This window comes from Trichomonas vaginalis, chromosome I, assembly GCF_026262505.1.
Source record: "Trichomonas vaginalis G3 chromosome I, whole genome shotgun sequence".
Classification (NCBI taxonomy): Eukaryota; Parabasalia; order Trichomonadida; family Trichomonadidae; genus Trichomonas; species Trichomonas vaginalis.
The window spans coordinates 16358858-16375522 of NC_067203.1; the positions used below are offsets into that span (position 1 = coordinate 16358858).

Below are 16665 nucleotides of genomic sequence, written 5' to 3' on the forward strand. Positions count from 1 at the left end.
TGAACAAGTCGCCAATAAGTGACTGTGCACATTTGTTGATCAATGATGAATGTGCTTGTTTAGCGACAATTGTTTGGATCGCGTTCGAAAACAAAAGTAACTAAGTTGTTGAAATATTCTGTGTAATCCTTTTCAGACATGTTGCTGAAGTAGCCCTCGTATGTTGGATTGTTGAAGAAGTTAAGGATCATCTTTGCTGATTCCAAATCATTTGGAAGATTCTTATTGAATGTTTTAAGAATCATTGGAATGAAACCGAGGCAAACTTTCTTATACTTGAAGAACAATTTAAGGCCTTGTACGAATGTCTTTTCATAGAAAATACCGTGATTCCATGCTTGGAAGATACCGATCTGTGATGCACCGTAAGTGGAATTGTAAAGTTGATTGATATCTCTGCCAGCAGTGAATTTTGGATCTTTTTCGCCTTCCATTACAGTATTTTCTAATTTGGCCTTGATATCGTTTTCTTTTCCTTTCATTAGTGCTTTAATTTGGTCCAGTTCTTGCTTTAATGATGTGTCAGACAATTTTGTGATCATATTCAATGCCATTTCGCTATTAATTTCTGGAAGATAATAAGGAAGCATTGTCTTGATCAATGAAATCGAGTAGTTCTTACATGTTTGTAACAAATCATTTAATAATTGTGTTGGATCTCCGATTCTGTTTTCTATTTCTGCGCAAATCATAACGGTGTCAAATGGGGTGTATTGTGTTGTGATTTGATTTGCAGGAACAATGTAAGTTTCTGTTGATCTGTTTTCGAAATTGCAGCCTGTAATAGTATAACCGTAATTAGCTTCCAATCTGGATATATTTACATCAGAATGGTTTTCGATTTTCACTTGCATTCCGAGACAAACTTTGGGGAAAATCATATTGAGGTCAAATCTATGTTGCTTTGTTGGAGGTGCATTAGCTTTAAGTGAAGTGCTCCTTGGTTGTACAAACTTGTATTCGACAAGAGAATCATCGCAAACTGTGATAACAAATGCCCAGCGTTTCTTTGTTTCACCGCTGTCGATTTTGACATTTCCGAAACAAAGGTAGTTATTGTCCATCCACAAAGTTATATTTGACAATGAGCCTGTGTAAGGGACAAACTTCTTATCCATGTAGATATTCCTATCAAGCAAACTGAGGAATGTGCAATCCCAGTTTTCAGAAATGAAACCAATATATTTGAGTTGAGTCTTCATATCTGTGAATGAAATTTCTATAGCATTATTGACATCAATCATTTTCGTATGGACGAAGAATGATGATGTATCAGGACTGCCATTGAACATAGAATCCTTGCATTCACCGCAATGTGTCAAAGGAATAAATTTGTCTTTAATACCATTCTTTTCACAAACTCTTTTCAGCTGCTGTCTGATGAAGTAAGAGTACTTGGAGTTTGTGTAATTTGGAACTACTGTATCTTTGAACTTCTTGCATATTTCCTTCATCTTCGGGAATTTTTCAGCAAATTTGTTCTTGTCAGATACAGCATCAAATAATTTTGATAAAAATGACAAAATAATGCAATTTTTGATTGCCTTTTCTGCAATTTTTTGTGGAGTATCCAATGGTTTTTGTGAATTGTCAGCTGGTTTTTGAGAAGGTGTTGCTTGGATATCAAGATCAACTTTATCGATAAACTCAATCATTTTCGCTGTTAATTTGGCAGTAACATTAAACTTTGGAGGATCAATTTGGAAACAAGCTTGAGAATTCCTTTGAACATCCACGTCATGATTATTTGCAAGTTCTGTCTTTCCTTTGATCTTGATGTATCTTGTAACTTCTGAATCAAATATTTCAGCACCCAATGCAATCATCGCACCCAAGCTAACATTTTCATCGTCGTTAGCTTCGATTTTTTCAAGAATTTTGTCTTTGTGTTCGGTTCTAATTTTGCAGATATTCTCCGAAACCTGCCAGTTCGAATCTGTAAATGTTGCTCTCGCATAAGCTAATTTAAATAGATAATTTTCTTCATCTTTTCCTGGTATAGGTAGCGATTCATTGCATTCTACAGGATTATTAATTGCTATTTCCATTGTTTTAAGAGTCACTAATGCCAATTTCATATCAGCTTGCTCTGTGTTGTGTTCTTCATAACTTTGTGAAATGTTATTGATGAGATTAGCAATTGTCTGATCGTTACCCTCTTTACTAATCAAGTGACAATTGATCACAACATCATTGAATTTTTGACAGGCTTTTATGATTTTGTGATTTTTTCCTGTTTCTGGGTAGATAATGAAATCTAAATGTTGAACTAAACTTCTCGCAAAAGGAATAGCAAATGATTCTGCTTTCAATTTGCGAAGTTTTTTGAAGAAATTCAAGATTATCAAATTCACTTCATTTGGCAACTCTTCTCTTAATGACTTATTTTTTCGATCGCAACCAATTCTGTATAATCAAATTCAAAAGAATAAAAAGCAATTATTTTTTCATATCTCGCAGTCTGTGGAGAAGGCTTTGGTTGCTGATTGTCTGTTGATTTATTAGCTTGTTGATCGTCTGTTGGATCAAGATAAGCTTTTTCAATTATAGTATGGAATTTTCGGTTTATTGAATTCAACACTCCACTATATTCCGTAGTGTTCAAAAGATTAATAGTGGTTTGGTAAGTAAGGTTTGAAAATTGTATCAAACTTTGCTATAGTTGGTTCTGTTTCGAATTCAGTATATTCCTTTAACAAATTGCATGACCAAATGATTGAAAGCATTATTTTAACTGTAAGGACTTCAACGTCAATATTAAATGTCCTCTTTCTAAACATTTTTTGTGTTGTTGCCTTTGCGATGATATGGAAAATACTTTTTGGATTTTGATAATCCCTTTCGGCTGCAGAATAAACATCTCTCAAATTCGTTCTAAAATTAGAGTATTCTTCATTGGGTTTATCGCAATGCGGAAGGCTCAATATATCAGCATGAGCTTGCTCCATTTCCGTTAGAGGAATTGATTTTGTTGAGTTTTGAGCGCATTTGATGAATAAATATGGGAATAAAGCATATGTTGGATCTGCTTTTGAAAAATCTTGGGAACAGATTTTCGAGACAATTCCTTCAAGAATATATTGAGTACTTTTATTGTTTCCAATGATATCAATGCTCACATTTTGTCCATTGATCTCTGCTGATTCGGATAACAATTCTTCGTAGTTAAAGAAAGCATTTTGATTTACTTGTCCTTTAACAAAATCTTTCTGTGTTACTTTAATCTTTCTGAAAGGAGTTGCAAAATAAGTTTCGATATCTCCACAAACATTTTCAGGAGCGAAAATTGTTGTGTTTAATGAGATTGATGTTGGTTTTTCGATTTGTTGTCTTTCGGTGCTTTCTCCATAATTGATCAAATATTTCAATATTAACTCAGTAAAATTGGAATCTTGCTTGATAAAGTATTTCCAGATAATATCTGTTTTGAAAAGTTTATCCAAGTTTGTGATAACACATTTAACAAGATAAGGTCTCATTGGTATTACTGATAGTACTGAAAGAAGTGCTTTAAGAACTGGTTCATAAAATTCCTTATTTTGCTTATCATACATGTTAAAAACAAAATCAATGAAAGAAATAATCTTCGCATTTTCCTTTCGGCCGGATATCAACAAGTATTGTATCTTCGTGAAAACTGATTCCAAAAATTTCTTTTTCAGAAAAGTTAACGGTTGAATAGATGTAATATTGAGGCTTTTCGTCAACGATTATCATGTTTCTTAAATCGAAAATGGTAATGCTATTGGATGCAGTATAGATATGCAATTCATTGTTAATAATATGAATGCATGTTCCTGAAAAAGCTGTTTTGACATCCAAATCGATGATTTCGCCCATTCCTGGATCAGTTGGAATTTCACTGTTTCTGTAAACAATAACACTGACTTCATAATTATTAAGGAGAATAAAAGTCAAACAACCATCTATAATGGCAGCACTTGTAATTTTGTATCTGTTATCAATGATACCACTCAAATCTTTAAAATCATTATTATTAATTGCGTATTTTTGAGAGGCAACATTGATAATGCATCTTCCTTGTGAATTATCTAATACAATGTAGGATCCGGGAGACGAATTAATGTAAATGGTTTGGTTTGGAGATTTTTGAATCAGATTCGTAATTTCTTGACTTTTAATCCAGTTTTCGATGGGATGATTGGGTATTTTGCGTAACCTTGTGAAGATTTGAGGTTTTTGGTCCAAATTGTTTTGACTTCTGTCTTCCGAAATAATTTCTTTTTTAACTTCTTCGTCAATATCAAATTTAGTTTGTTTTGAAATCAGCTTTAAAATTATCATCAGTTTTGCTAATGGATATGAACTTGGAGATATGCCATACTTGAGGAGATATGAATAATCTTTGACATCTATAGCTGTAAAAGAATCTTTAAGGAATTTAAATAGCTGATCTGGACGAATTAATTTAACATCGCTGGTATCGGCGGAATCTGGGTAATATTTTTCATTTGCAATTACTGGTAACATTTCAAACTTATTGCTACCTTTACATTTTGCATCAAAGTCGTCTCGAATTTTAATTACCAGATTTTCAAATGTCTGTGCAAGAGATGGATATGAAACTTCGATTGATTTTGCTTGTTCCTTAATTTTAGCTATAATCACATCTTGTTGTAGATTGCGTGTTTTCGCCACTTCATCAGCAAATGACTGCTTGGGAAATTTAATGTTGTCAACAAAAGGGAACGGCTGAAAAAGAGAATCCATATTGCAAAATTGTTGGCATTTTTTTTTCAGGAATTCTTTTTCTATGTTCATTTGTTTAAACTTATATCATTGTTTCAAGCTGCTTATGTAATAACATGAACACGATAATAAAAATGAGGAAATTCTAATCTTAAATTGAAAAGTCATTAATCCTTCCATAATGCGAGTTTTATTTAATATGGTTTGAGGGATCTTTCAAAATGACATAATTTTTATCTCTCTTGATATTTTATAAATTCAAAGGGAAAAACTATGGGAAATGTACAATTCGTACTAACATAACAAACATTTTGAATGTATGTGAAAGAGATATTATCATATCAGACTTGGATTGTTGAAATTCAAAATGATCTTTTTGAGTTTATTGCTAACAACAAACTTTCGTTAGTAGAAGTACATAGTTTATCTCCCAAATAATGTTGTTCTTTAATAAATCTTGCACACCTCTCTTTTTTTATAGGAGTGATAGAAAAAATCCAAATTTGACAAAATTGGCATTGACAATTAAAAAAGAATTAAATTTGGATGTTGATTAATATTTCTACTAATATTAAAAATAGCCTTATCGATACATGAATTCAAATTTTTTGATAGCGCAGGTCTGATTTTGACACCAATTTGAGAGAAACTCATAGAATTAATTGTATGGGTTGACTCAAAAATATGATCGGACCTGCGCTTTTTGACGAGCAGTTTAGTCAAATGGACTAAAAAACATGATATATGGTAGAAAGTGAATACAAATATGTATTTATGAATCTATATAAATAAAAAAATTACAATAAGTCGTTAGGATTTGCTTCACAGGGTGTAACCACAAATGAGACAGGTCCTGTTTCGTAAACATGAGAAATATTTCCATTCTTGTCCGGGAAGAAGAATTTATTTGGTTCATTAAAGTGAATTTGCTGTTCCGGGAAATCTTTCCATCCAAGACCCTTCTGAATTGCCTTGACAACATCACTGCAGTCACCAAGAAATTCCGCGCTAAAGTTGCATGTAACTGGTTCGCGATTTATCAAAATTGAAGGGATCTGCGAGAAAAATTCTGGAAGCATTGAGATCGGAGCGACTTTTAATGATGTTCCGATGACAATGAGAAGGTCTCCTTCCTCGGAATCAGCAGTTATATCTTCATCTTCGATATTTGTTTTTTGACCGAAGAAAACAATGCCAGGTTTTATCTGGCCGCCACAAGGGCATGTAGGAACTGTTCCATTTTGGACAGCTTCGCGTAAATCTTCAATATCGAATTTCTTTCCGCAAGATAAACAATAACTGTTGCGCCATGATCCATGAACGCATCTTAACTTCGATTCGGGTACGCCGCATTCCAAAGTGTCGACGTTTTGGGAATATAATCTTTGTAATTTGCCGTGATTCTCGAGCTCGGCAATGAAATAGTGTGTATCGGAGTGAGCAGGATTTTTGTCGGGGAATATCTTATGTGCAAAGCGCCAGAATATCGTGGGATCTTTTTTGAAATAATCTAAGTCAAAAACTTGATATGGATCTTCAAGGCAACCTTCCTTAGCAATTGAATCATACAAACCACCGGGGGATCTGAAGTCTGGACCGATAGAAGCACCAGCTCCTATAATGACAATAATATGTTTTGAATTTTCTATTAATTTGATAATATCTTCCATAGATTGAATTGGCTTGCGTGCTTTAGCAACTCTCTGTCTTGTTTGTTCACGAGCAAACTGAATTAAGAAATTCCATAAATAAGCTTCAGGAACTTCTTCTGAAAAGATGGTTTGTGGCTCTTTACCGACTACAGTTTTAAAAACTTCGTCTGCCTTATTCCCAGCACGCATAAATTTCAAGATTTTGCTCACTGTGATTCGATCATCCCCTTCCATTTTGTAAAAGTGACACTTGATGAAAAATATTTTCATTATTTTGATCATAAATTAGAATTATTACTAATAAAAATTGGATTTTTGAAAATTTAAATAATGAACAAATGTGTTTAAATAGAATTATAAATTGATGAATTGCCTGAATGCTATTTCAAACATGATTTATTTTATAATAAAATTATTTTAAGCATTGCCTTTAGTTGCTCCATTGGGCTTTAACAAAATACAAGAACACATGTAGAATTTGCCCTAGCTATATATTAAAAAATTAAAATTTATTCAAAAAAAAAATATTGGCTGTGATCTTTGCAAAAATGGTTGAGAGGTGATGCATCAAGAGGTTAATTTCAAGCAATTGATAATAAATAGTCTCTTACTGCTCCTTTCGAAAAATCAATTACCGTTTTTCCGTTGTTGTCCTTTGCTTTTTTGTTAGCTCCAGCTGAGATAAGTTGTTTAACAACTTCAAGATGATCATTTTGTGTTGCACAAATGAGTGCAGTATATCCATCAATTCTTTTACTTCCTTATTAGCTCCAACTGAGAGAAGATGTTTAACAACTTCAAGATAATCTTTAGATGACGCCCAAATGAGTGGAGTCCATCCATGATTATACTTTGTTTCTTTATTAGCTCCAACTGAGATAAGATGTTTAACGACTTCAAGTTTACGATTTATTGATGCTAAAATGAGTGCTGTATATGCATCTTTATGTCTGATGCTAAAATGAGTGCTCTATAATGATATTTATGAACTATAAAGTTATCGAATCATTAAGAACATGATGACAAAGAACTTGTCAAATATTATTTTGAAATTTTAAGATTTTGTGTACTTGATTATCTAATTCCGCTTTCTTATTGACTTTTTTGAAAATCAATGAATTTTGTAAATTGCATAAAATAACGTACAAAAGAAGAAAATGAAGAAGAAAGATGAAAAATTTAATATTTCTTTCGAGACAGAAGGTAGTCTCAGCGAAGAAGTAGAAGCAATTGTTAAAGATATCGAATCAAATTCAGCCGATGATCCTAAAATTGCAAAATATTTATTCGGTTTTAGGAAAACTTACGAGTTATTCCACGAAATTTATCATAAAAATGTCACGTTATTAGAAAAAACGCAAGAGATGAACGCTCATATCATTACAAACGCTACAAAAATCAAGGCAATTTTAGATGCAGCTACAAAAGATAAAGACTCGCTTAACGACCTCAAAGACAAATACGAGGAAGCAACGAAAATTGTAAGTTCTTCATTTGAATCTGAGCAAAACGCAAAGAAAATGATACAAAGCTTAAGAACTCAAATTTCTCAACTTTCGGAACAAGTGCATCGTGGAGAAGCATTTTCATTCGGAACAGATGTTTCGATATTTGAAGTTTCTAACGAAGTAAATAACCTACGAAAAGAAAAACAAAACGCAGATGAAGAAATTAAAACATTCCAAGACAAAATTGCAGGAGTTAATGAAACAATGACAGATATTAATAAAGATATTGACAAATTCAAATCAGAAGAGAACAAACTTAACAGAGTTATCAATAACGTTCAAAATCAACTTGAAGAACTACAGAAAAGCAACGAAGAGACAACATCTACCATCATAGACTTACAGCCTATTGTCAAACAGTCACAACAACAAGTCGAAGAGAATAATAGAAATAAAACTAACAAAACTAACACAAACCAGCAACTTAAACAAGAATTCTACGATTGCTTGAGCAAATCATCCTCACAGAAGGAAGAATTACGCAACAGAAAGGACAAAAACATAAGAAGAGTCAAAGTATTAAATGAAATCAAGCATAAGATCGTTTTGAGGACAGAAGAGAAAGACCACAAGATGAAAGTGATTGCAAACTGTGAAGATGACAAAGGAAAGCTCATCAAATCCCTTGAAACTTTAAGTGATGAGACAATTCAACTTGAATCAGATTACAACCAGCAATGTGATCAGTTAAAACATATCGGAGAGCTCAAAGGAGATGTCAGGAAAGAAGCCAAAGCACTCAGACAAAAGTATCTCGATACAACCTTCAAAATAAATGGAATAGAAAACAACATTATTTCAACTCAACGACAAATGAGTGAAGTCAGGGGTTTAATAAGAGATGACAGGTCCCATTCACTAGAAGAACAAGCGGCAACTGTAGAAGAAAAGAGTAAAGCACTTACACTCAAATCTGACACATATGTTGAAAAATCTTCTTTACAACAAATGAAAGAAAAAATTTTGTCACTTTTTCAAGAAATTGATGTTAAAAGAAGCGAAGCCTTCCAGATACAAGCAAAGATTCTAGCCACCAATGATTATATCACGACGACTAATAAGGAATACGCGCAGCACCAGAAGGAATTTGAGCACTACCAAGATAAAAACGCTCATCAACTTGAATTAAGTGAACAAATGAGGTTAGAAAGGAATAACTACAAACGCGCATTAGAGAGTGTTGAAAAGGAGAACGAAGAACTGTCAGCACAGTGCACACAACTCGAAAATAACGTCAGAGGAATAATTTCGAATATTCATCAAACGACAGAAGACATTTTTACAACACATTTCAAGTCGCAAGCAATAAAAGGAGAGCAGAAAGACATGGAAAACAGCATGGAATACATAAAGAAGATGCAGCAGCAAACTGAAAGAATAATTTCGAGATTGAACGCGGAAAGGCAAACGCAAATGTATATATTGCATGAAGCTGAAAATGATCATAACGAGCTATTGCAAGAACATCAAGTTGCTATCAAACACTTTGAAATTTTGAGAGATGAAAAAATTTCTCGGCTCAGAAAAATTGAAGAACTTCGTTCGAATATTGAAACTGATGAAGCATTGATGCAGCGTTCCAAAAAGCTTTACCAAGAGAAACTTGATGAAATCAAGACACTCAGAAATGAATTGGACAATTTAAACAACAGAACAGAGCAGCTAGAAAAGAAATGCGAACATGTGAAACAGTTAAAATATTCTGAGAAAAAGATTTCGATTGAATTGATGTTAGAAACTCACAAAACAATGACATTAGTCCATGAATTTGCTGTTCCAAGGAATGTACATAGATGGGATGCTTTGGAAGCTGTTGATCCTGGATATGTAAAGAATTTGAGATATAGAATGAGTTTGTTTGCGAAATTGGATGAAGCACATAGAGAATTAGAGACTCTAAACAAAGAAAAAGAAGAATTGATTAAGAATTTGAAGAAAGCTGATGATAAAACATCAAAAGCTTTGACTGTTCAGCAAGTTAATGAATATATTTCTAAATACGAAAAGGCAATTGCTGATAAAGATTTCCAATTGAAGGAAATGCAACAAACAGCGAAAGAAAAATATCCTCAAATATTTAGAAATTCAACTTCTCTTGAAAAAATGAGAGAAAAAGTTAATGCAAGAAAATCTTCAGCTTCTGTTTTACATACAAGAAATACTTTGATACAAAGTGAAACAAATGGAATGGCCAACAACAACGATAAGATGTTCTTCACTGAAGCAGAGTCTTATATTCCAACTCTTGGTGGCGGATTCGTTGGAAAAGTTAAAACTCCAACATTTAAGCCTGTCCATACTGATTTGAGCGTTTACGGTCAGAGCAGACCACAAACAAGACAGACTGCAATATTGTCTCCACAAAGAAGAATAGGAGGAGCTCCTCTTCCTCCTCTAATGAATGTGTGATTTATATTTATTTTTATGTTTTATTTATTTTATATAAAATTATGTTTGTTGTTTTTAACTATAATGCTATTTAAAGGTGCACTTACGACCTTGATGTGACTTGCTATGGATAGATAGATCCCCTCTTAGATTTACAAAAACAAAATGTTGAATATGAATTATTGTAGAAAACAATAATTTAGTTGGACATCAATTATGAATTGGGAGGGTAATAGAAAGCGATAAATACGCCCATATAAGGAAAATTAAATACTTTTTTGCATAAACAACACGCAATTTCAAAAACTTGATAACATCAAATGTTTTCTTTATGCCCAGAAGGGTCTAAAGTGATTTTTCAAATTCCAAAACGCCTTTCATAAGTGTTAGCTGAATATATACATTCAAAAAAAAAAACATCGAGAATCTATATTGAAAAATTCCAATAATATTGATTGATATTTATAGGAAACCTTAAACAATTTTGTAAATTAACTCAAATATCAAATTTCAAAAAAAAATATTGCAGATATAAAATTATTACTCTAAATTATTAAATTCAAAAGTAGCAAAATACAAGGACTTATCACGTGATATGGAGTTTGGCATGTTAATCATCATTTTAACCATTATTATCAAAAATAATTTAAAAATGATAAAAATTATTGCGAAAACTCTAAATCATGTTGATAGTCAATATAATATTGGACATAAAAAATGTTATCGATTAAAAATTTAAATAAAATTGTTATTAATAAAATAATAATATAAATACGAATGTCTATAAGGGAACCTAACACTCTGGAATGATTTATTGCTTCTTGTGGCCAAGTTTTGCAAGGATTTGGTCGCGGCCTAGTCGACGAAGCTCGATAAGGTTTTTACGAGCCTTATCCATCTTCAGTTTCGTGATTACAACGTTAGATGGATGAACAGGGAAGGAAACGGCTTGTCCGTTTATCTTCTCTGTTGTGAACGTATCAACATAAATGCGCATCTCGGAAAGTTTAACAGCTGTAACCTTTCCTGTGCGATTCTGCATACGTCCTGAGAAAATCATGACTTCATCATCACGACGAATTGGAAGGCGCTTGATGCCGTTCGCCTCTTGCAACTCCTTGGAAAGAGGAGCTGACATGGCTACGTGCTTGGCGTCCTTTTTAGCGTTGAAGTATGACTTCCTCACCTTGCGTGCTTGACTGGATACGAATGGATTTGTTTTTACCATTTTTCTGAAATGACACTTTTTGGTACGGCCACGACCAAAAGTCACTTTTTTATAATGTCACGTTTATATATTGAATTTTTTTTTAATTATCTCTATCTTCTGTTATTGAATCACACAACTACCTATATGTTTATTTCTCTTTTGAATTTAATACAGAATGCATTTTATTAAATTTGATATGAAAGATTATAAGTAAAATAAAGTTCTTGTATATATATTTCTCCAAAACTCTTTCAGTAACGTTGAACTGCAGGATGAAAATGAAGCTATTAGCCTAAATAGATAATGAATGTAAATTTTCTATTGTCATGACCAAAACATCCAATAGTATAATGTTGTGTCATGATGCTAAGCCTTTTAAAAGCTTTTTGTATTCAAAATGATAAAAATTTGTAAAAAAAAAGTTATATCAAAAACATGAAATACAATATTTAAAGTGGAATCGAAGCAGCAACTGCAGCTAAGAATGCTTGAATAGGAGAAAGAGGATAACTGACGGCCAAATTATAAGAATTCTCAGTAACCATGGAAAATGTACAAATATCACGCTTTTGATTAGATTCATGGTATAATATGAAGTTAGTTGGAGCATTGAGGAGGAATTTGCCTTTAAATGTTGAATCATATTCGTTTCCTTCGTTTGAAGGGATTCTTGTCTTAAGTCTGATGGATTCTTTGGCCATCTTTGATACGTATTGGATCAATGTTGACGGTTCTTGATAAGGGACACGGAACATTTGATTTCTGCCATCAATCTTCTTCAAAGCAGGAATAACGAAGTCAAATATTCTAGGAGCAGATGAACTTGAGAATGAAGGGTTGAAAAGAACCGCACAAGCTTCCATAGCTGGAGTTAAAGCGGTTAATCCAACAGAGAAGCATTTATTATTAGAGTTGTACTTAAATTCGCCAACAACAACATCGTTGTAGTATAATTCGATTTTAGAAGTTCTCGATTTGCCACTGACGTCACATCTAAGACGAATTTCTGTATCTACGTCTTGTGGCATACGGAGAGAGTATCTTGTAACGTTTGGTTGTGGTTCTTCGACATTGAATATCATATTGATGGTCTGACTTGTCAAGCAAGGAAGTAAATATAATCCTGTTAACGAGAAATCCAAGCCAAGTTCTGCCATTGGGTTAGCCTGTCTAGCAGCTGGCTCTGGAACTGGTGATCTTCGAGGTACTGGTTGTTGTACTTGTCTCTGTTGTTGCTGTTCTCTATTTGGAGAATGAGGTGGTGAATCTTGAGGTCTTGGATATTTAGAGCTCTGTTGTGGTTGCTGTTGCCTATCTGGAGAATCCTGTTGCTCCATGTTCTGTGAATTTCTCGAATGAGTTCTTTGTAAAAGTGTATTTTGAAGTGTTCTTTTCATCTTGAATGTATTCATTTGATTTGGCTGAGGTTGCGATTCTTGTGGTTGATTAGGTGTTACTTGATTTACAAAGACTGGCTCTTGTTGACGCTCAGTTGCAGTTGGTCTTGGAGAGTGATTTCCGTTTCTTAGAGTCTGATTTGGTGATGCTTTGTTGTTATCGACTTTATCTGATCGAGACATTGTTTGGCGAGGATTCAAAGTCTTCTTAAGATTTTGTTTTCCTGGAAGACTCAAATGAAGAGGCTTAATTTCAGAAGTTGAGAGCGCTGTATCGAAGAATACAAAGTCCATGCGGAATTGGGCGTTTTCGTCGCTCAAGTAAGGTACGGTCGTGATTGTATTCTTCATTCAAAATTTAAAAAAAACGTTCTTTATAAAAAATATATTTGAAAAGTGGCAATGCTCAAAATCATTACATGATCGATTATGAAGTTAAAGTGCATGATCTAAACTGCACATTTTCAACTCTTTTAGAATCCTTATTCCATGTCTCGAAATCATCCATTTTTTCTAAAAAAAATTAATGCAAACTTCATTTTCGAAGATCACTAATTATAAATCATATTACAATTCTTGTTTTATATCTATTTGTACCATAAATTTTAGATTAGGAGGAAAAATCAGAATTCAATTTTATATATAACAATAAATCGCATTAATAGTCCGGATTTAGTGTATATTATTAAATGAAAAGCAATTATTCAAGATAAATCAGCTAATGAAAAACATCAAATTATCATTGGCATTTTTCCCATTAATTAGTATACGCTTTAACAAGTTTCGCTTAGAGATCAATCCTTCTTTTGATTTTGGGTGGTTTTTCAGTACAAAAATTATTTGGGCTTTTAGTGGCGTTCCATAGTTTTTATAATATCAAAGAACATCATATTTCGAAATTCATAAATGAACAGCAGTTTTAATGGCTGTTGATGAAATAATAGTTCCTTGAGCTGCTGTTTTAATTATATATCCGATAACCATGATACACAATCATCAAGAATGCAGTCAATAGTTAAAACTCAAGTAAGTTTTTTGTTATTTAATCAGGTTAAATTAAAAATTCGAAAATAAAAAATAAGAAAATTTATTCTTAATAAGCGCCAATCCTTAATTATCTAAATCCATGCTTATCAAAATCTTACACAACTTAAGAATGAGTTATCTTTGAAATTAAAATTCCCATAATATAAATTGTCGGCTAATCCAAATTTTAATGTTGAGACATAATAAGATTGAGAGAAAAAAGAAAATTAATAATAATTTAAATTTTTGTAACAATATATTGTTTTAAAAATGTAACATTTTATAAAAGTTATAGTTCTGATTTTCGAGTAATTATTAGTTTTATAGATATTTATATGAATGAACTTAACAACTATCGATAATTTTTATTTTATGAAATAGCCAAAAATAATGATAAGTTTATGAATAAATTTGATTATACCTTGCTAAACAATAAATAATTGATTACATAATTTAAAATAAATGATAAATAATACCAATTGATTTGATATCTGAAATATCAATGTAAAAAGTTTAAAATGCAGTTGTTCTAGTTTGGAAATTTGAATAAAATAAAGGATATTTTTGATATTTTTATAATTCTTTAATTTGTTGGGAAAAAGTAGGAATGAGAACTCGCAATGTTACTGGTCTGAATTTCAAATGAAAAATAATTAGTTTATGGCTTCATTGCATGAAATTAATCGTTATTTTAAAATAATGACTTCTCAAAATTCAATTATTATCAACAAAATTAAATAAATTATTTGATGGATGATTAATTCCCTCTGATGTAGCTTTTTGATGGAGAATTATTCATCCAAACAGAAAATTTGGATATTTACGATATTGTTAGAAATACATTGGGTATAGTAGCGAGCTAATAATGCCGATAATTTGATGAGGTACTCAACTAAAGACTCGAAAAATTCAATTGAAAGATATAAAATGAATGTCTCAGAAAAATAAAAATTGCCTTTCAAATTTTCTGGATAAAATCAAGCCCATGAAAGTTCCTGACAACGTGAAATACGCTATTGGTAGCTCAATGGCAGTAAAAACACAAATTCGTGCTTGAAACTAACATAATGGGTTAAAAAGACATGTTTTTATCTTGAATTTTACTTTTATATTCGTTTTATAATATGAATTTTAATAATACCTTGTCTTTCGAATGATAAAAATTTGTGGGAAATGACTTTTTGAATGATACTAAGAATCTTTATAGATTTAATAAACAATTCAAAATTTAGTTGAGGCAATTATATGATATGAGATGAGATGATTAGAATTTTTAGAATCGGGGTCATTAATTAAACATTCATGAATTTGAGAGCGTTTTTACGAAGGTGAGCCTAGAATTTGAATATGAAACATAATTAACAATGTCAAAGATAATTTTAATAACGCATTTAAAAAGTTGTAATTCAAATATATAGGTCAATTCAAAAATTCAAATAAACCGGAAAAATTCTAGCTTTTGTTCTTTATTTCAGATAGAGCAAGAAGGATACCTTTTTAATGTAGATGGTAAGATAAAATACTTATCTTAGTCATTTTACGACTATTAAAAAGCATTTAATTAAATCAAAACAAAAAATAGACGAAATAATTATTAATTAAATAAATAATCAATTAATAATTATAAATGTAATGCATTTAAATGTATCATATAGAATGGAATATATCACATTAAATTAAATCAGATAATTTCTCATTTAAGCAAAATTATTTACGGGAGATGTTAATATTAAAATATCATAGATCAATTATTTAAAGGAGTGTACATCAAAGTATTTATCTTATCTATGAGATAAATTTATATAAGGCATTCTCAGAAATTCAGAAGAAATAATATTCGGTTTTCTTGCTTTTAATGTTTAAGCGGAATTAATCTAAGGAATAAAGATTGAATTTTATATGATTGAATTACTTGCTATTCCAAATGATATGACATAAAAAACTTTTAAAGTAAAATTTCAATATTCTTTCGAATCATTAATATCTATTTGTATAAAACGAATATAATATATTTGAACGGATATTTTTTGAGACCAAATTTGAGAAAACTACGTTAGGGAAGTATAGAGAAAATTTGAGAGAGTAACTATTAAGAAAGTGATCAAAAGATTCAAGATAAGGAATTAAAGAAGATTATTAAGTGTTTGGTCAAAATTCAAATTGAATTTAGGAATGCATTCACATCTGAAAATTGAAAATCAATTCAAATTAAATGGAAGGATTACAAGTTTGGGAAAAACATTCTATAACAGATTACCATTATGAAAATCAAGATTTCCATATAAAAAATAATTTCAAACCTATTTAAAAAAAAACGAATTGAATATTTGATCATCATTGAAATAAGCACTCTCAATTTAATTGACATTTATGTATGATTTTGTTCTATGCACATATCTATATCAGGAAAATATGAAATTTTTCAACAACATCGTTATAATTCAATAAATTGAATAAGTTTATCAAAACTATTTTCAGTTATTTTATTTTTAAAAAATCAACTATCCGCATTATTTTCAAATTCTTTTAGATGAGAATCTTCTCAATTTACTTTTCAATACTTAAAAGAAAGTTCCATTTTAGCTATAAACAAAGGTACATTCACTATTTTTGACAAAATTTTAAATTTTCATGGGGTTGTAAATCTTATAATAACTAGATGAATAAGGAATAAATCCCAGTATGATGTGCATCATTATATTAAACACTATATGTAAGCCTTGTAATTCTATTAACACTTATGAAGATCTATAGTATTTGAGCAGATAAATTTG

At 31.3% G+C, this 16665-nt stretch overlaps 7 protein-coding genes across 7 annotated transcripts, besides 1 other annotated feature; 1 reads left to right on the forward strand and 6 right to left on the reverse strand.

Annotated features, from left to right (window-relative positions):
* Positions 1 to 59: 59 nt before the first annotated feature.
* Positions 60 to 2171, reverse strand: TVAGG3_0996430 (ubiquitin protein ligase protein; the record flags this gene model as incomplete). Its single annotated transcript, XM_051254260.1, has 1 exon — positions 60 to 2171. The coding sequence occupies one exon, from the start codon at positions 2169 to 2171 to the stop codon at positions 60 to 62; it is 2112 nt and encodes a 703-aa protein (XP_051079834.1).
* Positions 2172 to 2609: 438 nt separating this feature from the next.
* On the reverse strand, positions 2610 to 3554 carry TVAGG3_0996440 (ubiquitin protein ligase protein; the record flags this gene model as incomplete). Its single annotated transcript, XM_001580061.1, has 1 exon — positions 2610 to 3554. The coding sequence occupies one exon, from the start codon at positions 3552 to 3554 to the stop codon at positions 2610 to 2612; it is 945 nt and encodes a 314-aa protein (XP_001580111.1).
* A 13-nt stretch (positions 3555 to 3567) lies between these two features.
* On the reverse strand, positions 3568 to 4731 carry TVAGG3_0996450 (ubiquitin protein ligase protein; the record flags this gene model as incomplete). The annotated part of the gene is made up of 1 exon (XM_001580062.1): positions 3568 to 4731. One exon carries the CDS (start codon positions 4729 to 4731, stop codon positions 3568 to 3570), a length of 1164 nt encoding a protein of 387 aa, XP_001580112.1.
* Positions 4732 to 5458: 727 nt separating this feature from the next.
* On the reverse strand, positions 5459 to 6600 carry TVAGG3_0996460 (NAD+ binding; the record flags this gene model as incomplete). The annotated part of the gene is made up of 1 exon (XM_001580063.1): positions 5508 to 6551. The coding sequence occupies one exon, from the start codon at positions 6549 to 6551 to the stop codon at positions 5508 to 5510; it is 1044 nt and encodes a 347-aa protein (XP_001580113.1).
* Positions 6601 to 7497: 897 nt separating this feature from the next.
* TVAGG3_0996470 (biological adhesion protein) lies at positions 7498 to 10279 on the forward strand (the record flags this gene model as incomplete). The annotated part of the gene is made up of 1 exon (XM_001580064.2): positions 7520 to 10279. The coding sequence occupies one exon, from the start codon at positions 7520 to 7522 to the stop codon at positions 10277 to 10279; it is 2760 nt and encodes a 919-aa protein (XP_001580114.1).
* A 701-nt stretch (positions 10280 to 10980) lies between these two features.
* On the reverse strand, positions 10981 to 11689 carry TVAGG3_0996480 (regulation of translation involved in cellular response to UV; the record flags this gene model as incomplete). The annotated part of the gene is made up of 1 exon (XM_001580065.2): positions 11070 to 11486. One exon carries the CDS (start codon positions 11484 to 11486, stop codon positions 11070 to 11072), a length of 417 nt encoding a protein of 138 aa, XP_001580115.1.
* Positions 11690 to 11789: 100 nt separating this feature from the next.
* On the reverse strand, positions 11790 to 13216 carry TVAGG3_0996490 (tubby protein, chain A domain-containing protein; the record flags this gene model as incomplete). Its single annotated transcript, XM_001580066.1, has 1 exon — positions 11918 to 13216. The coding sequence occupies one exon, from the start codon at positions 13214 to 13216 to the stop codon at positions 11918 to 11920; it is 1299 nt and encodes a 432-aa protein (XP_001580116.1).
* A 3263-nt stretch (positions 13217 to 16479) lies between these two features.
* Positions 16480 to 16665: part of a mobile genetic element that runs on past the window's edge.